Source organism: Lissotriton helveticus, chromosome 4_1 (assembly GCF_964261635.1).
Source record: "Lissotriton helveticus chromosome 4_1, aLisHel1.1, whole genome shotgun sequence".
NCBI lineage: Eukaryota > Metazoa > Chordata > Amphibia > Caudata > Salamandridae > Lissotriton > Lissotriton helveticus.
The window spans coordinates 1,325,743,200-1,325,767,809 of NC_136063.1; the positions used below are offsets into that span (position 1 = coordinate 1,325,743,200).

The following is a 24,610-nucleotide window of genomic DNA, read 5'->3' on the forward strand; positions in this document are numbered from 1 at the left end:
TGTGTTCACAAATGCATTACACACTACCTCTGAGATAAGCTTGTCTGCTCGTGCCAAGCTACCAAGGGGTGAGCAGGGATTATTTAGGAGTGTATCCCCCTTTCCCTGACTAGAAGCAAGGGTCCCTATGTGGACAAAGGTGTAAACCATTGCCAACTAGAGACCCCCATTTCTAACAAACACAATAACATACACATACTGAAATAAATATAAACCAAAACATCAGAATAGCCTAAGCAGAATGCAACTAAACAACCACAGTACAAAATAACAGCACCATGCAATAATGTAACCCGAAACATAACAGCTGAAGTTTCAGAGGTGAAAATATGGTGTAGACAACAGAGTTGCCCTCAAGCATTAATACCATCCTCTCATGCAAATCAAATGTATATTCTATTGAAGTGAAATCTGGAAAATGAGTGTCAGTGATTTCAACGTTAACATCCATTTGTCTATTTAGCGATCACAAATAAAATGATTTTCTCCTCTCTTGAATCTCATATAATTCTTACCTGATTGCATGGATGTCAATTCACCAGAAAGGTACATCACAGTCCAGTCCTTTGCCCTATGGCACAGTCACAAGAAGTAACATCAAATGACTTAGGTCATCAAAGAAAGTATTTACGTGTGATATTTGTCCTTACTGATATCACAGAAAGATACGCAACCAAAATAAAAAAAATACAATAATGATAAAATTACTAGCATAGCAAGACATTTACTAATGCAGATGCATTTCAATGATTATTCATCTATTAACTAGGGTGATGGTATGACAGGCGTCAGAAAGCGTAACCTGATATACAGCTGATCACCTAGCCTGATGCAATCAATGTAAGGCCGGGTACAGCTTCAAATTCCTAAGCACAGTCAGCACAACTCTAGGCATAGTCTCAAATGGCCGGCCATCATCTTCATCTGCCCAATCACAACCCTATATGTTGAGTGGCAACCTAAAGGGCCGAGCCACATTCATCAAATAAATCTGAAAAGCCTCAATTACCAATGCTAATTTAGACCTACCAAAGACATATCCACAGGCCTGAGAACAAATCATTCAGGTTACAAAAACCATACAGGTCCAAACTGCAAACAGGGAACTTTGCTGCAGGTTACAGAGATCGAATTTGCTTGGCCAGTATCCGAAGGTAAAGCAAAGTTGTGCACTGGGCTGCCTTACATTCCTTCGCATCAAGGGCTTTCCTTGGGTGGTGTATGGGCATTCCCATGCAACCACCCTGGAATGTTGTTGCAGATCCCTGTCTACAAAGAATCATAGACAGAGATTTGTGCCAAAAACCCATGCCTCCTTGGGGCAGGCCAACGAGGAGAAATGTTTAATTTCTCCTCATTTTTCCTACTTTGGATGAGTGCTGTATTGTACTGCACATATACAAAGTGCAGAAAGCCTTAAACCACACTTTATGTGCTAGAAGGGACCCCTTTTCCACACAAAACATATACTTTAGAGTTCTCAATTACCCATGCAATACGGGGCAAGAGTGTTTGCATTGGTCCATGGCTGCCAATCGAGCTACAGAATAGACAGAGAAGAGAACAGTGCTACATATTAGTAGATGTGGCACTGTTCTGCTTTCTCTCTTTCACACAATGCTGCATAGTAAGTGTAGTTACTCTGCTGCATTGCATGATGTTTTAGTATTGAGATGTTTGCTTTAGCCCTGGCTACGAATCAAGCATAAAGTCTAGTAGGCATTACATCTGCCCACCGATATAAAAATTCCTCATTTAATATGAAGGCGATATTTTATTTTTGATTATTTCCATTGACTCGGCATCGGGAAAAATAAGGAATTGAGGCAAAATGTCCTGAAAAATAAAAAATACTCATTCTGGGCATCGAGTAATGCAAGGAACAAGGGATTATTTTGCACACAGACTTCCCTGTTGCAGAAATTGTTTTGAAGTTTACTGTCAGGGGGCCAGGCAATGTATTTATCTTAATGAAATGATGCTTTATGTAAAAACATTATTACAATCTACCTTTCATCTGAAATGATTACAATTCAATTTGCGGTACCTGGAAATCACCCATAGCATGCGTATAATAGAGTACTTTTAGCACTATAAAATATGAATGGCAACGGTATGGAAAAGGACTGTTCCAGATCATGTTACATTACATCTATTTTTCTATGTGATTTGTGCAGGGAAATCCTGAATGAAGCAGTTCTTTATTACCAGTGCCTTATTTAAATGTACATTCTCGAAAATGCACAATATGCTCCCTCAAAACCTGGCCCGGAATCACTTGAGTTGTCCCTGCCCTTTGTAGTGATTTTTATTTTTTAGATAGGTACTACATACATGTTTTTTTCTCTCTCTAGTGACAAAATGCCCTTTCGGGTGAACACATAAGTGCCAATAAGTAAGTACCATTTATTAAGAAAGCATTTAAAAGACTTTTCTTGACAATCATTGCACAGACCTTGGCTCTTCTCTATGCTTTCCAGGCCACAGAAATAACAAAGTATCCATTTGTCTTATAAAATTATTCTAATCAATTCCAGTTGTGACCCCATCCAGCCTCACAGCACGTTTTAAGCTAAACCTTCCATTGCTTTGTTAATTTACTTCATTTGCCCCTCTGTGATGGCGAATACTGTACTATGTTTGAGTATGTGCTGAGAAAGACCCACTTATTGCTTATGGGACCTGCCAGGTGTGATTAGACACAGGTGCAGTAATAAAGTACCGACCTCAGCTGCTAGTGAGATTTGGCCAGGAGTGTCCCAGGATATATCTGTGTCAGATGGAATTATTCTTATCTGAGCTGCTTTTGCATCAAGTCGGGTTTGGTTATTATCATGGACAAGCGTGAGTCAGGTCAGGTCCATGCACACAGAAGGTTCTGATCTCAAGAGCTCCTACAGTCAGCTGCTGGTGAAGGCTGCCCAGGCAGAATCAGTTATCTGAAAATGCCTGAGCTGACCTTGTTTGGAGACTTCCCCAGGGCAGATCCATGGTAGAAAATGCAGGAAAGTGTCTGAGTCATGTTAAGTGAGAATCTGATCCTATATTTATTATCTATTCCTGTCTGATCTCTCCTAAGAGCCTTTCAAAAACCAGACGCTGTGCCGGTGCTCCTGATGGCAGTCACCCTAGACTGGATAATTTCTGCTGTTGCTCAAAAGACTACTGCCACATGTAAGTGTACACCCCTCAGTGATCACAACCCCCTGCCAGATCTCTTGGCAGGCTAAGACTTAAGGTCACGAACACTCAATGTATTGTATGTCATTTGGCTTTTAAACTCCAGTCGGATTTCAAATCCTCAAAAAATGTTAATGATACCCTTAACATGGTTTACTTCTAGCCTTGTCAAATTGCTCTCCAAGTCTTAGAATCTTGTGTTCAATTGCAGGCATGACCCACTTATCATTGGGTCTGAATACTATAATGTCCAAGAACTTATCCCAAAAGGGGTAGGGGGCATTTGTTTATTGCATTATACCATTGAAATGAAATTAAATGTATATTTATAACGTGCACTAATACGCGGAGGTGTCTAGGCGCGGCGGCTCAGAACTAAAGAGTGAGCCTGCATGGGTCGAGCAAAACGAGAGAGCCACTACAGATTAAACAGCAAGGTTTTTAAAGATTTTCGAAATTTCGTATTGGGAGTGAAATCCACAGCTTCACTGTCGCTACTACTACGCTTCAACAATTTGTGTGTCTTCGGCATAAGACACAGTTTTGAAACAAAAGGACTTTAGGAGCAGGCGGAGGGGGTAACATATAGATTAAAAAGTGTTGGACTCGATGAGGAGCCCTGTGATACTCCACAGGGCAAGGTGAACCAAGACAAGCTGTGTCCTTCAAGCATCACCCTCTGTTCTCTGTTCCTAAGAAAGGAATTTATCAGGCCCAGCGCCTTGCCTCTCACTCCCAAGGAGAAAAGGCAGCCAGTAAGGCGGCTGTGATCAACCATATCGAAGGCCGCCGAGAGGTCCTGAACCTCTCTAACCTCTAACCTCTCTAACTTTCTCAGATACATTTATCAGAGCCAGCTCAGACCCATGTTGAATTCTAAAGCCATACTGGGCACAATCCGATACCTTGTTGTCCTCCAAGAACTTAGTAAGTTGAGTATTTATAGCTTTTTCGATGATCTTAGAGGCCAGGGGAGCTGTGAAACAGGCTGGTAACTGTTAACATCTTGGCAATTCATGCTAGGTTTCTTTAGTAGAGGGAGAATAGATGCCTTTTTCCAGGCGTTCAGGAAGTATCCCGCAGCAAACTTCTGATTGAAGATCCCTGTGAGGAAGCTGCCCGTAGTCTCTAGAGCCAGATGAAGAACTTTATGGGGGCAGGGGTCCCAGGGTGACCCTGAGCGCATCTGGCTAAGCAATGCCTTCACCTGTGTTACAGAGAAGTTGTTAAAGTTGCAGAGGCAGGGTACCGTTTCATCCAAGGAGGCTCTCTCATCAATTGTCTCCGTTCTGAGAGAAGGGGGCCCATCAGACAGACAACCTCCTGCTCCCTGAGCTGAGGACACAGAGTCTGCAACTGCCTTTACTTTAGCTTGAAAGAATGATGCTAGTTGGTTGCAGAAGCCTTGATTAACTCCGATGTTTTTCTGGGTGGGAAGTTTGCTTAGTTTTTTTACAGTTGAAAAAAGTTCTAGGGTCTAACAACCTCATACTCAATCATTATGTATCTGTTTTAAATTGATCTCTCTTCTTTAATCAGGCTATCCAAAAGATCAATACAATATTTTCATTTCTTTAACAAATAATTTAGTTGACAAAGAAATGCTTCATCCTGAAATTAATTCAAACATCAATGGGTCAGTGTGTGAATCTAACTGCCTAATCTTCAATGCTTTTCAAGCTGTTTCAACCCCCTTTTTTATGGAGCCGTATGGCCTTATTCTGAGCTTGGTAGTCTTTCTGTAGGACCACCACCACCACCGACGCCGACAGGAGAACTGCCAACATGGTGCATCCGCCTGCCAGATCTGACCTGAAATCCAGGGTTGGCTGGCTGTGCTGCAGCGGTCTCACAGTGGTGGCTGTGTTAGGCTCATAGGAGAGCCTTAAAAGCAGATCGCCGCTGTGACAGCACCTGCAGCACGTTCCTGAATGGTGTGGAACCATGTTGTGCATTTCACGCTGTGCAACCACGGGGGCGCAATTCCAGGGCGACACAACATGTGACCTCCCCCCCCACATGCAACTTCAGGCCCAGAGGCACCAAGGGGCCCTTATAGGGCCCCCTGAATTGCATGTCCACTGCCCTTTACATGGCAGGCTCACCGCCATGAAATAGGATGTGGATTTGGAAGTCGGAAAATGCTTGGTGGTGGCAGCATATTTCTGCCACTTTCCGCTCCACCACTGCCACGGGACCTGACCGCTACACTCAAAATATCGTGGGTGGAACTGCAGTGGTGGCGGGGGTTGGACCACCACCGCAAGTATGGGGGTCTCAGGACCGCCGTACTCAAAATGAGGCCTTAATGTTCAATTTCTGTGAACCACAAAAAATAATAATACTCACTTACAACAATGTCATTATTGAGCTGCTTCAATATACTATTGTGTTTATACTAGTCTGTCTACACAATGCTCTCAAATGTATATTCTATGGGACCAACAGACTCTGTTAAATATTTCTTGACAACAAACGTAAACCCACAATTTACTGAATCATATTTATACAATAACACACAATGTCCCTAAGTAAACTCTGGTTATAATTGTCTATGTGAATTCGGGTTAACCATGCATGAGATAACAAATGATTATTTCTCTTGAGGCCTAAGTAAAATTAAACTTGTACTTCAAAATGTAGCAAATAGAACACTGGATTGGGTGTTAGGAAAAAACAAAACTAATGCCTGGAGTGTTTTAAATAGCTATTAACCTGTTATGTGAGTCAATACTGGTATACCTACTGAGCTGTATTAGGTTTGCACATACTTATTCATGCACCCATAATTAGCACACAGTTGTTTGGCAGTCACAGTGTTGGTTAAGCTATAAACTAATGATATCTTAAAAAGCAATATCGAATTACTGTATGTTGAATCTGGCCGTCTCTGCAGGGTCCCCCCCAAACTTTTTGCATTCACCCTTACTGGTTTCGGAAGCCGTTTATAGTCACTTTAGGACTTTAAACATGGCAATATACCCCATTGGCATATTTAATTTGCTTATAAGTATCTAGTAAAGTGGTACTACAGGTACCCAGGGCATGTATATCAAAAGCTAGTAGTGGGCCTACAGCACATATTGTACCACCCAAATAAGTATCCCTTTAAACGTGTCCCAGGCCTGCCATTGTGGTCTGTGTGTGCAGTTTTAAACTACCATACTAACCTGGCAAAATATACCTTTTGCTATGCCAAAACCTTCCTTTTTAATACATATGTCACCCCTAGGATGTGCCCAAACCAGCCCAAAGGGCAGGGTGCATTGTATTTATTGTAACCACCACTGTGCAAAGCTTCCTTAATGCTGGCCCTTGCATTGCACATCTCTTATCGATAGCATTCTCGACGGCGATGCAGGTTCTTATATCGCAGCTTAAAAGCTCTTTGGAGCCCCAATTACATGATGCATCTTCAACGCTGGACTTTGGATCATAAACCCTTGACAACAGAATCCACAAACCAATGCATCCCCTAGGCTGAGGGCTGCATCCTTGATGCCAGCCCTTGTAAAACTCCACAACCAGGACTTAAGATACTCTTGTTCAGCAGACCTAGCTGGGTTCATTGCTCGCCATCGTGGCCAGCCAGAACTTGTGACCAGATATACACAGTTGGTTCTTTGTGCATATTGTTGCTATTTTCTCTGAAATCTTTCAAAATACATATCTCTTTTTTTGGTCTTGGTTTATCTATTACAATTTTTAAAATAGTGTGAGATTTTTCTTGTGTTGTGCTTTGACTTTACTGCTGTTTGAAGTGTTGCATAGATAGTTTACACATTGCCTCTAAGTTAAGCTTGAGTGATCTGTGCAAAACTACCGATGGGTTTAGCATAGGTTAATTAAGGATTTGCTTGCATCTCACTATGACAAGGATTATGGTTGCTGCTTGAGTAAGGATTTCATTCCCCTCAACCAGTAACGCAATTTCTCACATTGGTGATCCGTAGTGAGTATTAGGACTTGTGTTTGTACAAGACTCTACAGTGATTTTGAGTCAAACTGAAAACCCCAAATAAGTAAACTGAGGCCAATTGAGTTTCGGGTGTTATTTGATTGGCTTCTTTGATTTTCCAAATTCACCCTTAATCTGCCTGACTGTTTGTGTCTGTGATTTCATCTGCAAAGATGGAGTTTGAGCTCCTCAACCTGAGAGAGCGACAAAGTGGCTGAGCTCAAATAATTTTGTAAAGAGAGGGGGATGACCAACAAAAGGAGCACCCAGAAAGCGGAGCTTCAAAATGCTTTAAGGGAATGTGTGGGGGCTTACCAGTTGCCAGTTAAATAGAGGACCATGATGGAGAGGATGATATGGAGGAACCAGAGCATGGCCTAGTATTACAGCCCTGAAATGCAGCAGTCAGCTGAGGGGGATGACTTGACCCTCAAGTTGAAAGTCCCTGTCAGAAGAGAGAGTAATGTGTCTACTTGAGGCCTGTCCCTAGAGGAGCTAGCAAACAGGAAGGCAGAGATGGAGTTTAGGCTGCAGACCACCCAGTTGAAAAAGGAGGAGAGAAAAATGGTCATGGAAGAAAAGAAACAGGCCATGGAGGAAAGAATTGCTTTGCCGTTGCCGCAAGAGAATAACATTAAGGAACTGGACATCAAGGCCAGGCAGGCCGGGTCCAGCAGTGATGGTGGCAGCACAACTACAGTGCCCTCTAGAGACAAAAATGTCCATATTTCTAAGGTTTTGGTGCTTGACGTTGTTGTGGGGGACGACATTTACAAGTAGTTTGTAGCTCATGAGGTGGCTTTACAGAGGCATAAGATCCCTGAAGTGGATCGATGGCTAGCTCCTGGAACCATACTCCTAGTGAGTGGAGGGACGTCCTACCGGCCCTTGAGACTGGTGACAGGATTACGTATTCCCCATGAAGGAAACCCTTCAATGGAAATATGGTCTCTCCCCTGAGAAGTACAGTCAGAAGTTTAGAGACAGCCAGAAGCTGCCCCAGAAATCCTGGGTAGATTGTGTGGATTACTTTTGCCAGGCACTGGATGGTTGGGTGAAGGGCAGTAAAGTAAAGGATTATCTGGAGCTGTTCATTATTATTGCTAGAGAGCACATATTCAGTCTTTGTTTTGCAGATCTGCTCCGACACCGGATTGATAGTATGCTCACTGATTCCAGGGAGCTTACTAAGGAGGCAGACCTCTGGCTCAGCATAAGAGTTCACAAGAATGTACCTGGGAGTGACCCCAAGAAGGGTGAGTCAGATTACCCCAGCAGAGTAAAGGGGGGCAAGGAAGATGCAGACAGGTTACAAAAAAGAAGGATAGCAAAGGTTTCCCATACCACTTTTGAGAAACAGAAAGGAGGTTCTGGTTGGTGGTGGCCCAGGGTGCCCATGTCCAACCCAGCTGCTTTGATTGTTCTCAGCTAGGACACAAACAGTGTCATTCCAATGTTGTTCTTCTTTAGATTGGATAAGATTATTTTAATAAACATTTATTTCGTTGTCTAAGCTCAAAATATGTCTGCAACCTTTATGTATAAAACTCAGAGTCAACTGTGGATAAGACTGATTTGGGTTTTGGAGGTTTGACTTTCATGGAGAAATATGTTATTCACTCTGATGGGGTGAAGGGGAAATGACCAAAAGAGATGTTTACACATATACAGCGAGGAATTTCTAATGTGGGTCATTTGAACAACACATTTTACTCTTTCTAAGCTCTAATAATTATCTGCAGACGTTCCAGGGCAACATCCCCAGTTTAAAGTCAAATATTTTCTTCATAACTTTTATTTCCATGCTCCCAGAGGTGTGCATCCTCACCAAGCTTTTCCATGTATTTTTGCCTCATTATTATTAAAACAAAATAAGATTTTGAGAAAAATGTGAATTATTTATCAAATTAAATGCTGAAAGTTATATTGTGCTTTTGAAGCTCTGCTAAAGCACCATAGGCAGGACATCAGGAAGGCAGGGCATTCTGCAGTGCTTAATTTGAGGCAGTGGTTGCCAGTCGAGGCCACTATCACTTTTCTCTCCTCATCAGACTTTTCCAGAGAGCAAAGGAGGGGAAAATACACAATGTGAATAAAGGAGGAACAGAAGGACAGAAACACCATAACCAAAGGAGAAAGCAGAGTCCAGCAAGGGTGAGGTAAGGAGAAAGTGTCTTGAAGTGAATTAAAGAGGCCTGAAGTAAATTCAGGACTACCAAGCCTTGCTGTTTGGTGCACTGACATTTGGTAACACTGGCCTCAGGCTTCTGAGCAGCGCTTTGAGCACCAGTTCTCATTATTTTACAGATTAAGAACTGGCATAGTGTGTACTGAATGGTTCAACACTAGGCTAATGTTACTTTGTTTTGTAGACCTTTGTACTCATAAGGGTTACCACTGTCCAAAAGTGTTTATTTGACTGTATATTCTCTATGAATACTATTTAAAGATCACAGGATTGCTGAAGTAACGCAAAGGAAACTAATTGGGTTGGACAAGCACTTAGACAGTTGTTTTTGTTGAGATATTTTGGCGGAAGCCACTAGGTTAGATCCTTGTGAGTTAAAAAGCAGTTTAAAATCTTAAAGTACATTTCTGTTGATCTAGTATGTTTCATATTGCACCCATTTGAATATCACATAAAGGATATGTCACAAGTGCTTCAGAACATGATGAAATAAATGAACCCAATTGCAATAGTCTCTCTGGTAATGGACTGAGCCAGAATGGTTGGTGTATTTATCAGAAGCCGGTAAAACAGAAACTGTAGCGTTAAATTTACCAGGGTCTATTAATAACGTTTATTCTGAGTTTTAATGTGCTAATGTAGCATAGTGTGGAATTCAGTGCACCAACTTACTATGGTTCGGTAATTCCAAGACAGTTTTACCCTGGTAAATATCAATAGGCTAGACTCCTCAAAATAATCAAGGGAAAATTGAGGGGTGACATTTTTAACACACTTGTTAATTACACGAAGCAGAAACCTCTATAAGGGTAAAAAATTCAGGAATATGGGAAGGTATCAGAATTTAGCACCAGACATCGAATCATGACCCAAATGTATATAGGCCACATTAACAAAGGCATTTTTTAAAATGTGAAGTAGTACTGTGACCATTTTAGGCACTTTGCAGTTCTTTGTGATTTTGCCTCAAAATTACCATAATTCCAAGGAAATGGGAATTTCAAGGGGATAGTCAGTCACATGCAACTATTACAGATACAAACGTATGTGTCCTCGTCTCATATTTTTTTGTGATAGGAAGTTTAAAAGGTTACATATCCAGTTCACAAAAGCATATAGGAGGAATACATAAACGAGCACTCTGCTAGTATGAACAAGTAATACTTTATTGTGTGAGTACTTAACATCTTTACAATGCAATAGACCAGACAAACGCACACCCAAAAAATATACTAATAAAATTGTGGGCTATAAGGTCGCTGATAAAAATAGGCAACATATAAGACAAGGTACATTTAGTCTAAAAACAATGCATGGTGGAGATTTTAGAATACATTGGAATAAGCATTTCAGATGTTATTTAGGGAACAGGCATAAAGTTCAAAGCACAAGATGCCAAGTTGTCAAGACACATCATATGGCTCAAAACAGAGCCCAAAGAAGATCAGCTGCATGAGTCACTAAATTGCAATTAAGATACGGCATTTCAGATATAATATCTGTGGTAAACAACCTTTACAACGAAACTTTTACAACGCACTACCATTACAACGCGGTCATTACAACGCAAACCATTACAACGCATTGCGCTGGGGGGCGCTCTAGGATAGGGAATAAGTTTATTTACTATCCAACACCTTCCCTAGTGTCCACGGGGACTGGAGTTGGAATGGTAAATTAAACTATTCACTATCCAACACCCAAAAGCACTATGCGTTGTAATGGAATGCGATGTAAAAGCCGCGTTGTAAAGGCAGGCGTTGTAATAGCCTGCGTTGTAACGTCATACATCCAATTTCTGTGTGTGAGGAGCCAAGTTCTCAGCGCTTATCCACTGACACAAGACAGAGGCCGACAAAGGCCTGAGGAATGAATAGCAAATGTACAAACTTGTCAATCCGACAAAGAGTGTAAACAAGCATTTCTTACAAAATGCAAGGTGCCAGATTGTCAGACCATTCACTAAAGTGCCACATTATTGGCCCCCGAGAGAAATATGGTAGCAGACTAGTCTTACCCTGGGGTTTTCGCGCAAGGGGCCGGAAGGACAAGATTGTGGGGTCAGGAGGTTGGTCAAGGGGTGGGGATTAGGGCAGGTGAAATAAGGGAGCAGGGAAGGAGGCTCTTCCTGCACCTGGCACCACTAAGGAGGGTGGATACATTTTTGGAGAGTAGGGATTTTGGGGTGTTAGCTATGCCGAAAAAGTGTAGAGCCAACCCGACGATTGGTGTGGGCAGGTCAGGTTATTAGTCAGGTTTACTTTTTCAATGAGAACTCGCCGTACCATGTGGACCGTCGATGACTGCACCCGATGCGGAGGCCGTCCAGGCTGCGCTTAAGACGCTGGGCCACTAGGCTGGAAAGACCTCTGGCGGCCTGGTGTTCTCGACCAGGCGTGGGTGGGGATGGCCCGCACTCCAAGGTCAGCGTCGGGAAGAGTTTCTGCTGCGGTGGTGGCCTGCCAAGAAGAGCCACCACCGGGAAAATTGGTACGTCAGGCAGGGGGCAAAAGCAGCCCAAGAAAGAGACCGGGAAGCGCAAGGGCAGACGTCAGAGCCTGCCTGCACGTCTGCTAGAAGACGCAGGCACTTCCAGCATGTTGCGGCTGGAGGAGGGGCTAGCAGGGCACCTTCATGCATGGCAGTGCGACGCTACCAAGGAGGTAAGTGAGCCAAGCCTGAGCGAAGGGGGAGGGCGGGGCTTTAAGGAGCCAGCCTGGCAGTACGCTGGGGCAGGCAATGACCCTGATTTGAGCAAGGGAGGAGAGGGGTGGAGTGGGGAGGGGCACCTGGGTGAGGTGCAGGCCCTCGATTTGTCAGGGCAAAATGGAAGACAAGGGAAGGAGATTGGGCAATGGGAGGAGACTCCCATAGACCTCACGTGGAGGCCAGTAGCAGGAATCCCACAGCATACAAGGGGATCTGGGGCCCCCAGCTTATTGGTAAGCCCCCCCATAGGGGAGGGCCCGGGGGTAGCACCACAGTGCAGGCAGGGCCAAGGGAGATGGGTAGCAGAGGCAGAAGCCCCCCACCCATACTTCCCAGATGGGTAGGGATGACTCTTGAAGAAAAGATCCGGGAGCAGCGCAGCCTCACCCTGAAGTCTGAGCAGAGGTGGGAGAACCTGTGCGCAGCTAGCGCAGATGGGGGTTTCGACCCCTGGGAGGAGGGGCCACCCACCCCCACGTTAGAGGAAGAGGCCATGGCAGTACAGGAAGCCAGCTTTAAGGGGCCTAAAGGCAAGTGGATATGGGTGGAGGAGGACAGTCACCCCAAGACGGGGTTAGGGACAGCTAAGACGGCAGAGAGACCAGGTGGAACTGGGGCCTCCTCAGGTTAGAGCAACCTCGGGGTGTAAACTGGAATTTGGAGGCTGGTAGACAGGTGGGGGGGCCGGCGGGCTGCAAAATGGTCCAAAGACGCCTGCAGGAAGCAGCAGGGGGGTTTGCGGTGGCCTACCCTCCACTGAGGGATCGGGCACCGACAGCGGTCTTAGAGGATGGTAGTGGTGTGTCTGCAAAGAAAGGAAAAGGGCAGAAGAGATCGGTGCATGAAATTATGTGGGCGTCTGCCGAGATTGAGTCAGAGTTACAGTTGGATTATGGTGATGAGAGACATGAGTTAGAGGTGGGTGAAGTAGGGGATGATGAGGATTTGACGCTGGAGCTGGTGGGCAGATCGGGGACGGCAACAGGGAAGCTTTGTGTTTTGCAGGACGCCAGTGCAGTAAAAGGCAAGACGAAGTCAGTGAGCCAGAAGAAGATTGGCACCAAGGGGAAGGACCGGGAGGCACGAGCAAGGCTATTAGTGATGGTGACTGGTGGGTTGCTTGGGACGTTGGTCCGAAAGGGGGTGGAAAAAAGCCTGCCGGTCGGTGGGTGTGGAGAGGGGTCCGAGAAGGACACGGAAGCGCCATCAAGCGCAATAGCGGCGCCTGCGGCAGGGGGGAGGGAGAATGGGACAAAACATTTGGTTGGAGCTAGTGTACAGACAGACAAAATAGAAGGGTCAGAAGGGAAGGATGAGAAAGGGAAAGACAAACAGCACTTGATTTTGCATAAGTTTTCCAAAATTTGGTTTTATTACACAAAAAGAAACGGTGCTAATTTCACTAAGCCCTACACATTAAAGGATCATTACAATATGTAATTTGGAGCTAAATAGCACAACTGTGCAATTGTGTCGTTTTTTTGTGGTATCTTGGCTCAAAACGCATTGTTTATATTTAGTGTTCCTAGAAAAATAAAACAAGTAAAATTATTTTTTTACATGAAACAAGACAAATCGCCCAATCAAAAGAAATAAATCAAAATAGGAAGTGTAATATATGGGGGGTCTTTTCCAATCTACCGATAATAAGGTAAAGGTGGAAAAAATGTCTCTTAACCCTGTTTCTGGTAATTTTTCTGCTCTGCAACATTCCAACAATTGGGGAAATTACTGGAAGGCAGGGTGAAAATACGGCACAACTTCAGGTAATCTCTGCATAACTTTATTGCACCCAACGGCATGCAGAATGAGGATATGGAGATGGCCAGCTGTAACTTTATATTCCACAAAAGTTAAGTGCCATGCTCTAAACACAGCGGTAATGGCTGCCAGCCTTAGCATTACGACCGTTTTCATTACTGCTGTGTTTTTCTAAAGGTCACCTTTAATATGGTACTAAATAGGAACTCCTTTTATGGAATTCGACCTCTTGTGGAAGAGATTAAAAACTATTCACCCTTCAAAAGCCTGCCTATTTGAAAACAAACAATGGGAAATATGTAAACTGACCGGCTAGGTGTTTAATGGCTTTACAAGTAAACTTTAGAACACACCTTAGCAAGGGAAGAGACACTTACCAATGTCAGACATTTCAGGAACATAAGCTGAGTAGACTTCATCTGAAAATGTCGGCTCGTTGTCATTGATGTCATGGATTTTAATGACAAACTCCGACTCCGGCTCCACCGGTTTGCCCGTTTTCCTGTTCACCGCCTGGGCGCGCAAGGTGTAGGAAGCCTTCTCTTCTCTGTCGATTCTCCGGGTCGCATGGATATCACCTGTGTTCTCGTCAATCACGAAAAGAGTTCCAGCCCCGTCTCCTGAGAGGATGTACTTGAGCGAGTCGTCCCCCTTGTCCTGGTCGGAGTGGAGCTGCAGTGTCCAAAGGAGAAATAAGCAGGTGTCACTGCATGCAGAATGATTGTTCACACACTGCATTAACAAATACATATCAGTCTGAAAAAACAGCATGTAATGCTTTATTACAGCCTGGCGACCTACTCTGGGACGTTTTCTGTATTCTTGCGACCAGCTGTATTCTCGCAACCAGACCTCATTAAGCTAACAAATATTTTGTATTCCTTATACATGTTAAACTGTAAAGCTCTCTGATGCCCTCGGGTCAAGTTTGCGCCATAAAATAATACTCATAAATAAATAAATAAATAATAAAAACAACCAAAAGACTTACTTGGCCTGAAGCCAATGTCGTTGCACTTCCTGTGAAAGAATCATTAGGGCAGTAATACAAGGACGAAAACAGAGGTGAGCCAATCTGGGAAACAATTTTCTGGGCTGCATGTTGTGACAAAAAGTACCTTGTGGAAGAAAAAGCCTTCTGGCACTTCTCGTTGGCATTGTATATTAGTGATGGATGGCTATCTGCCTATTATTGTTCTTACTAATATTGTGTTACAGTTTCCCTTAGGGGGGGTCTCCAATAAGGGTCACAATGGCTGTGTTGTCTACAGCGTCCCTCCATCGGGGTCTCAACCTTCCTTTATCTAACTGGATTAGTTCCTTTAACTCAGAACCGATTTTCCTGTCTCACCAGTTCAGTAATATGCATAAGATCTGAGGAGTCTCTCTCCTAGGTGAGATGGTAGGAATAGCAGCTATTTTCTTTGTGTCCAATTCTTTTGATTAAACGTTCTCACTCACCACAACTCCTAAATTGTTTAATTGTAAATGATAATGCCTCACTAGCCACAATACTAAAGTTGAGGCAGGGGCCCTGTGTAATATTATTTACAGACCTGAACATTTCAGAAAATGAATTTTGCAATATGTAAACTTTCAATAATTTCATGACATTCCAGGGATAAGAAATTTTACATAACGTTTGTCACAGGAGACTAGTTCAAGCAGAAAATGTTTGCCGGGAGACATTTTCTCCTCGTACCAGTCTCAGGTCGGCATCTCACATGATTTTTTAATTTGAAGTATACCTTTGAGTGAGGACCAAGGTAAGGAATAGGTCAACCACTATCCGTACAGGAGACTAAGGGCCTGATTATGATGTTGGTTGGAGTTGTCTTCGACCGACACCGTTTTGAAGGGGAGCATGTGCAGAGGACAGAAACCGCCTGCCAGGGCCGGACTGACTACCGGGCAGTTTGGAATGCTGCCGAGCTGCTGACTCATTTTACCGCAGTGGGGGCTGATTTCGTTCATGGAGACCTGCGTGTGCTTAGAAATAATGAAAGCAAAACGAATTTCGTTTAGTACACGCAGGTCCCCATCAACGAAATCAGCCCCCAGCTCAGCAGCATTCAAAACTGCCCGGTAGCCAGTCTGGCCCTGCCGCCTGCCGCACAAGCTCCCATTGAGAATTGGGAGTTTGTGATAATTTCCGCACAAACTGAGCAGGGATGTTCAGGGGGGCACCAGAGGTGCCTCCCAAGCACTGAGGCAGATTGCCAGGGAGGAAGTGGGCCCTGCTAGGGGCCTCCAATGTCGCTTTCTGACAGTCTTTCCATGTCGGAAAGGTCAATATGGAAAGGTTGTCGGAAACTGACATCATAATCCCGTCACGGAAACGCCGTCCTTAAGGGATTAGGAGGAATTTCCAACCAACCAACGGGCTCCATGAGCCCGTCGGAAAGCGTTGGTCAGTCCCCCTGACTGCTGCCTCCGACTGCACGCAGTGTAATGCGTCGGTTGGACTGCGGCAGTAGATGGGGTTTGGACACAACCAACAAGTCGTTGGTTGAGGTCCAAACTGCATCGTGATGAGGCCCTAACATGTTAATAGTACTGTATGCATATATTTCAGTATTCAAGTTCTCTGTCCCAAAAAAGAAGTAATTTATAAAATCAGAAAAACAGCCGTGTCCAGATTCTTCAATTAATTTGATAGAAGGAGCACCTGAATGACAGGAGGTAGAAAACACAATTTAATAGGCATAATATTCATACTGCTGAAACATACATTAACACAAAATAAACTGTGAGACTGGCAGATCTGACAAGTTGACAGAAATCACATTCTCACCAATCGCATGTAGCAACGCTGCCACTTGGACAACTGTATGTGGCTTGTGAAGCAGATTTAAGAAGTGCATGGCACTGGTGGATACATGGTTATAGGGGAATTAATGAACCATGTCCCTTGAAATGTCACTAATTCATAATTAGAGATAATTAACCACAATCAAAAATTACATCCAAAACACAGATTTTAACAAATTGCCTGGACGGACCCGCAATATTCCAGGATAACAAAGACACATTTTGGCCTAGGGTGTTATAAGGTTTGCCAAAGCAAATGATGCAACATAGCAACTATGTGCTGCCAGTCCTGAGCTGAAGAGTGATGAGATGCTGGAGAGAAAGGCCCCCCAATATCGAGAATGTATGGACTGCCCATATATGTAGTAACAAATTGTACAGCAATGTCAGCAGTCGAAGTGCATAAAGAAAAGTATGGAAACTGATTCTGAGCACAGCGAGAGCAGCATCAGAGACCTGGCTAAAAGGAACTAAATATTCTGAAACTATTTTGTTGGCCTTTTACCTACACGTATAAAACATAATGCACATACCTTAAATGAAGAATAAATTCAACTTAAATGTATATGTGGTAAATGCATTTTTCCGGTATGAAAACTCATTTGGTTTTAATACAATCACTTCAGATGTCTGTGGGTGTTGCCTGACGGTCACTGATTTGACTCCTGTTCAGTTCACTGAGGATATAGTGATCTGTTTTTATATTGCTAAGAAATTCAAGCTTATGAGTGAAAGCACTATGAACATATAAGTCATTCGTTTACAAAGTGTATTGCACAGAGTATAAACCAGCTGTTGCAAAAAATTGAGTTTAAATAGTTACATTGCTTCAAAAAGTTATGTTTTTCTTAATACATTGATATTACCTAGTGCACATGTTATTTATAGGTTTCCATTAAAAGTACAAATGCCAGAATCTATTAAAGCTGATACTGGCTCCCAAGCAGCTTTCAGATTTGCCGATGGAGCTGGGGCCCAGGAAATAAGTCCTGCTTCTCCTTTAGCTGCCTTTCCCTTCTCTCACTTCACAGTGGAGAATAGCTTTCTTCTCCCCTTTCAACCTGTGACAGCTGAAAATATCAGGAACAGGAATTTCAATCAAAAGAATGGGAACTATTTTGATCAAGTTAAAAAAGCCTGGGAATGTTATTCCTCTGTTCCCCCACCCACTTCGAATGCTGAGCAATATTTATATAGTATTCTATATTCCCTCTGTCCTTAACGTGGGTGAATAGAGGTGAACAATTGAAATGAACTTTGGCAGATGGAGGAGGGCAATGTTCTAGGAGCACATTCATTTTCTGATTGTATGCTATGTCTTGCATTCTAATAAAGATGTGACGTTTGCTTGATGGTTCAAAACCGGTTAAGTATGCATGGTCTACTTTAAAGACTATGGGCCCAATTCACAAAGATTTCACTGTGATTTGCTCTTCTTTTTTTAATTAACTGTTTATTAGGTAACCAACCACATAAAATACCCAGTTTGGGGACGTGGCTTGACCACCTAAGATGGTGGACACTCTGTGAGGAGCTCTCGCGCTATCCCCAGCATTGGCCCCCATCCTTCTGCTGGCTGCCTCACCTATGATGGAACAGGGCTCCCTGGACTTCATGGAGCTCTACTAGTACATTTTGGCTATTTTCTGTGGTGGCTGATCCCCTTATGCTGCAGGGGCCCAGCCAGACCACGGGGCACAAGATGGTTGGCTCTAGAGAGCTGACCAGCCCAGAGTGAGGATACTGTGCTGGAGCTCAGCTCCACCGTCCACAGCCTTTCTGCATCCACCAAACTCTAGGAGAAATGCATGAGGATGCTGAAAACTGTGCATGCAGGAACAACCTCAATTTTGTTTGCTTCCTAGAGGGTGTGGAGGGTCCTTCCCCTGAAAGATTTTTTGAAGATTGGGTAAAATCCTGGCTCCTGTAAGATACCTTGTCTTTGAGCGGGCCCATAGATACCTGGAGCAACAAACTCCACTAGAGCCCCCTCTCGGCCCCTCATAGCCAGAATCCTTAATTATAAGGAAAGAGATTATATTGTCCCAAGGGCGCAATCACATGGACCAAAACACTTCAAGGCTACCTACATACTCATTTTTCTAGATTACACCTGTATCGTACAGGAAAAGCACAAGGCCAATGAGGCAGTTAAGCTAAAACTTCAAGCACTGAATTTGTCATACATGCTTCTTTTTCCTGCCACTGAAGGTCTTTCACAACTCCCACTCCTAGTTTTGTTAGATGCCAGGGGGAGTCTTGGACTGGGTGGTTTGGTACAAGGTGCGTCTGCCCCATATGATGCCCCCCTTTGGGGATTCCACATGCCTTGCGCTCCAGGGTAGGGCAAGGGTCCACCTCAATGCAGGGGGCACAGGCACTGGCGCCCGCGGAGGGGGACAGTGGTGGGTGGCTGGAGCACCTCTGATGGAGAGAATACCCATCGAGAGCACTTGGACAGTAAGGCAGACCAGCCCTCCCACTGTCTTCTCGGCTCAGACAGAGTTCCAGTAATTGAGCCTTAGAGGAAAAAGTCTTCTAAACTTGCAATATTTGATTATTACCTCTTTGCATAACAGTTTCATGTTTTTACTTGCTTACCCAGAAGCACATCCTCCTTTTTCTGGTTTGATACATGGAGGCTCCGGTGACCCTGTTAATTCTGTTTGTTCTTTTGTAGAAGTGTGGATAAAAGATGCATCCAGGGTTGAAGTATAGGATGGGTAGTGTTGGGGGATGATCTGGGGCTTTGTTTCAGTGGTTTGGCTGTGTTATTTGTACTTCTTAGCTTTTCATTCTGGCACGGTACACACCATTGTGATGCAGACTTGGTACTATTGGTCACCTTTGCGACCTCTCCTTGATTCACTGTGGCCTTCTAATCGCCTTACGTTAGCTTCCCCATGACCTCCATAGACCCATGGTGTCATTTAAGATAATGATTTGGAATGTTATCAGTCTCACCAACTGTATTAAGCACACTGAGGTCTTCTGCTTTGTTCAACACCATTCTTTTTACAGGAGACTGATCTTCTCGGAACTCTCAGTCTGTTATTACTTCGACCCAGCCAAAGTGCTCCTTTCTATTGAGTCTGCATACATCCTGCCCCAGGGCATCTCTGACTAGGCCATAGTGGTAATGCAATATGCCCATCCTGTGGCAAACCTTAGGCCTATCTGGCATCTTAATACCTGGTGCATGGTTGATGAACACTGTACTGATCATCTCTCCCATGTGTACTTTGCAACTTTGATCTTAATAAGAACTCTCTGACTTCTAATTGCACAGTGTGGATGGCTGGTAAGGCTGCAATGGAGGGCAGGGATGGGATTTCTCTGGGACTAGACTTATACTAACCTTCAGCAGGTGGAGAAGCTGGAAGTGCTACACTTATTCCCAGAGGGTCGTTATTGGGGCTCTGGGAAAGCCCACACTTTGAGAAGGTTGAAAAACTGCAGAACCATCCTCTGTCAATTATGTATGGAGGAGACCTAACATTGCTAGATGGCCTCTGACAGATGGATTTACAAATTGGGAGATAAGTCCAGGAAGCTCCTCTGTTTGCTGGCGGCCCATGATGCCACATCTAGACTGATCCCGATGGTCCATACTGCTTCAGGTTCACGGCTTATCTTGTCAGTGGACATTGCCTTGCAGTTTGCCAGTTATAAGAGCACCTTATACAACCATCACTCCCATCCTAGCCAGGTGGACTATAGTACACTGGTAACAGATCTGCCACTGTCCTCCCTGACAAAAGTAGACTGGACTGCCATTGAACATGATGTTACTGTGTAGAAGATAGCCAACGCTTTCAATGCCCTCCACTCAGGCAAGTGGCTGGTTTCCCATGTGAATATTATAAGAAATGTGCTCCACTTCTGTTGCCCCACCTTCTCAATTTATTCTTGGAGTTTGTGGAGAAGTGCCACTTCCCTAAGAACGTTGCAAAAAACACAGTTGATGGACAGAATGTAGAACAATGTCATACATTCACCCCAGTACAAGGATCTGGGCCTAAATCCATCGTTTTTTTTCTTTTTTGCACTCCACACCACCCTGGGTTAGACACTGGCTATATGCAAATCAGCTCTGACCCTGTGCCTCATGGGAACAGTCCAGTCCGAACTACCAAGCCATGTCTTTCCCAGACCGGAATCAAGCATCCAAGGACCGGTTTCTAAACCCTAAGAACGTTCAACCTCCCTACAATTGTTATCCTTCAGAACCTGGGTAAACCCTCTGACATATGTTTGACATACTATCCCATCTATCTCATTAATGCAGAAACTAATTTCTTTGCTAAAATTCTTGCCGAATGACTCCTGCCATTGCTACCCTCCCCATTCCACCAATATCAGTGTGGCTTTATGCCTCCCGGAGGCCTTAGATATTTCATTCATTGGGTATACATCGCTTTGGCGAACCAATGACATTTCACAGATCCATCCACACTCATGCCCCTAGATTTTGAGAAAGCATTAGATTCCTTGGATTGGGAGTTTCTGGTTCAGGTTCTCTCCTTTCTGGGATTTAGACCTCGTTCACAATCCTTAGTTAAGGTGCTCTATGCTTTTTCTGGGACACAAATCAGTGTTATATCCTCTACCTTTGAGATCAGCAGGGGCACCAAGCAGGGCTGCTTACTCTCACTGTTATTGTTTGCTCTGCCTATTGAGCCGGTAGCGGCCTGGGTTATCTGTGATTGCCAAATCTAGAGCTTCCAGTGGCTGGACTGCCCCTAAGACTGCATCGCATTGTATGTTGATGATGTTCTGCTATTCCTCTGCCAGCCTCACATTACTGGACCCCAGCTCCTCTAGATACTTCTCTCTTATGGTGATGCCTCAGGACTGGTGGTCAATTGGGGTAAATCCGTCCTTGTTCCTGTTCAATGGGGTCAGGAGGTAGTTGATTGGCAAGAATGCATTTCTCTTAGTAGATTACGCTTTCCTTATTTAGGGATGACCATTGCTCTGGAGCACTAGCTCACTTGGAGCTTGAACTTGTCACCACTGTTATTTTGGACCCATTGCGGCTCGGCTAAATTGGCCGTTCTGCCTCCTAATGTCCCGGGAAGAGTGGCACTTTTCAAAAGGATTGCACTCTGACAGTTACTTTACACACAGCAAAAATCCCCTCACTTTATCCTTCAATCCTGGTTAAGTGGTATATCCAGGACGATATGCCTCTTTCTGTGGGTGAAAGAGACTCTGCGAATAGCGCTCTTGGATTGTGTCTGGTTGTCCTATGACGGTAGTATGGAGGATGTCCAATGTTCGGCTATATTATTGGCCGTACAGTTCCTCATGGTCAATGACTGGGTGTTTGGAGATCCCAATGTCTCTCCATTTCACCTGTAAATCTCCCATTTTGGCCACCAATGTATCATGCAATGGCAGGGGTTCACTCGCTGGGACCTCACAGGCATCTCTTGCCTTAGGTACATCTGAAGGGGCTGCCATATGAAGTGCTTCTGGGTTCTCCAGGAAGAATTCAATCTTCATAAACCCAATTCCACTGCTATCTGCAGCTGCACCTCACACTGGTAGAATGCCACGCGCTGCTGTGAGACCTAAGCGCATTGCCCTGGAGGCCCAAATCCTCTCTGCACCGCTGGACTGGGCTGGAATTTCACAGATATACCGGCCCCTGATGTGAACTCCCCTGAAACCTTTAGGCCATATGGTCCAAGTGGCATCGCTGGATTGGTGACCTCAATGATAGCGAATGGCAGGATACAAGGATAGTCCAGAGTGATTTGGTCATCACTTCTCGTTTATGCCTCATCTAACTCAAGTTCCTTCCCATTGCATATTGTACCCCTAGACGGCTCTGGAGTATGGGTGCTCTTCCTACGCCTGCCTACCCTCGGTGTGTGGCCGAAGATGACAACTACTTCCATATGGTGTGGTCCTCTTCAGTCCTTGCTAACTACTGGTCCTCCATCTTTATAACTCTATCTGAGGTTCTGGGGTGAGCAGTTGACTGCTCCAATCGTGTGGCCTTGTTGGGTATTCTGGAGGATGTCAGGGACCCAGGGGCGAGCATGCGCTGGTGGGTATTGGCGCTGTCGTGGCTAAGCGTGACATTTGATCACCTCAGGATATTCCCTATGCCACCGACTATTAAGGAGTGTTGTTCCTTGATGGACTAGTGCCCTAAGGCTTGAGGGCCCATATACTCAGCCGCGAGTGCCCCCGGAAGCATGTAAAGATCTGGGGATGGTGGTGGGACCTTTATGACTTTGATGGTGATTGACATGCAAGCCTCTAATACATTATTTGCCTGGTGCCACATTTTGTGATGTGTTCCTATAGGTTCTGTATCGATCCCCCTATTCCTGACCCTATTCTGGTTAACAAACTAACAAGTTAACTAGCAGTCATCCCATGAGGCAGAAAACCCCCATGATGCAGGAACCGTTATCTGATAAAGCCACACTACGGCACAGGAACGTGTTATCTGATTAGGTCATAACGCTTGCCATCTAATTAGACAAGCGATATTCCTCCAGCCCCTGATAAGGCATACGGAGTTCTCATAACAAATCAAACCTATGACAACCTGGGAAAAACCCTGCGGCCATTGTTTTGATTTCACCGAGAACTTCAGCAAAAGAATGTGCTAACGACCTGGTCGTATGACATCCTTATTGACGTATCTATGTCCATCCTTACGTCAATCTCGGCACCTTAAAGGTATAAATATTACCGATATTGCCCTATGCAAACACACGCGGTGGTGACGAGGACGGAGCAGCCAGACTTGCCGAAGCCCAGAGCAGAGCAGACCCCGCTGGCGCAGCCCCGCCTTCTTGACGCGCTGAGAACGAGCAGCTGCCTATTTCTCCTGCCGAGAAATCCAGCTCCGGCGCTTCCGGGTAGCCCTCGCAGGCAGCCTGGAATATCGAGACCAGAGATGAGAGATACCATCCCTCATTCATCCTAACTTCCAGGTGCAGAACTGAATAACCCCTCGCAGAGAATTCTTTAGTCAGTCACTTGGCAAAACAAACTTAACTTAAACTGTAACTTTCTATTTCCGCCCATGTATTAGGCTTAGGTCAGGTACACGGGGTAGGCGTAGTTAGAAACACCAGTTGAGTACGATTAGTCAAATGTATATGTGTATGTAATATATTTTATCCATTTTAAACCTTCATATGGCTTAGAAACCATATCAATGTTTTTACAGTATTATTTTATACTTCTGCTTTTAATGTATGCACTTTACTTAACTATAAGTATTGCAATAATATCGATCCATTTCTCTTGTACGAGAAAAGAGACTGATCAATAAATAACATCTTTTTATTGAACACGCCCGTCTCTTCCTTTTCTCTACAATCTGATGAGACTAAGAATGCACGTACTGACTGAGTAAAATAAATTGCCTTTTGTTCACACGACTCTCGAGATACACTCTTGATTAGGGGAGAGCAAAGTTGTCATGTTCTATGGTTGTCAGAAACTAAATCCCTTCTTGTCTATCCAGGGAGGTTCAACTCCTCCTTGCCTATTCGAGAAAGTTTCTAGTGAACTCTGAGCTAGCTGGCAAACCCAAAACTTTAAGTCTAATATCGACAGTAGTAGACCTAGTTAACGTCTGGTCTAGGCCTATACTATTGAAGGTATTATTCCAATGCGCAGAGCCTATTGGGATAATAGGAACTACACTGCATGGCGCCCAACGCGTTTGGAAGGGCGATAAAACTAACGTAAGACATTTAGAGTAACTCAGTCGTGCTTTCTCACTCAGACCCCTTTTCCCCATAATACTCCAAAGACGTCTGGAGTGGGTGAAAGGTAATATCCGCCAAACCTCGCAGGAGGAAACTCCTATGTATGGTACTTGGTTTAGTCAACGTTGAAGGATAAACTGTTCCAAAATATTGTGCATCTAATCTTTGTTTCCATAAGAAACCTGATCTGCAAACAAACAAAATAACCTTCTGGACAGTACAATGTCAGATAGTGAAGGAGAAAGAGAGGCAGTTAGA

General features: G+C 44.3%; 1 protein-coding gene across 1 annotated transcript in view; it reads right to left on the bottom strand.

Moving 5' to 3' along the window:
- LOC144827510 (cadherin-10-like) overlaps nucleotides 1-24,610 on the bottom strand; it is a 727,722-nt gene that overhangs the window by 194,561 nt on the left and 508,551 nt on the right. Inside the window, exon 3 of the mRNA XM_078685792.1 lies at nucleotides 14,174-14,468. Coding sequence (XP_078541918.1) covers nucleotides 14,174-14,468 — 295 coding nt within the window. The remainder of the gene's footprint in view (nucleotides 1-14,173; nucleotides 14,469-24,610) is intronic.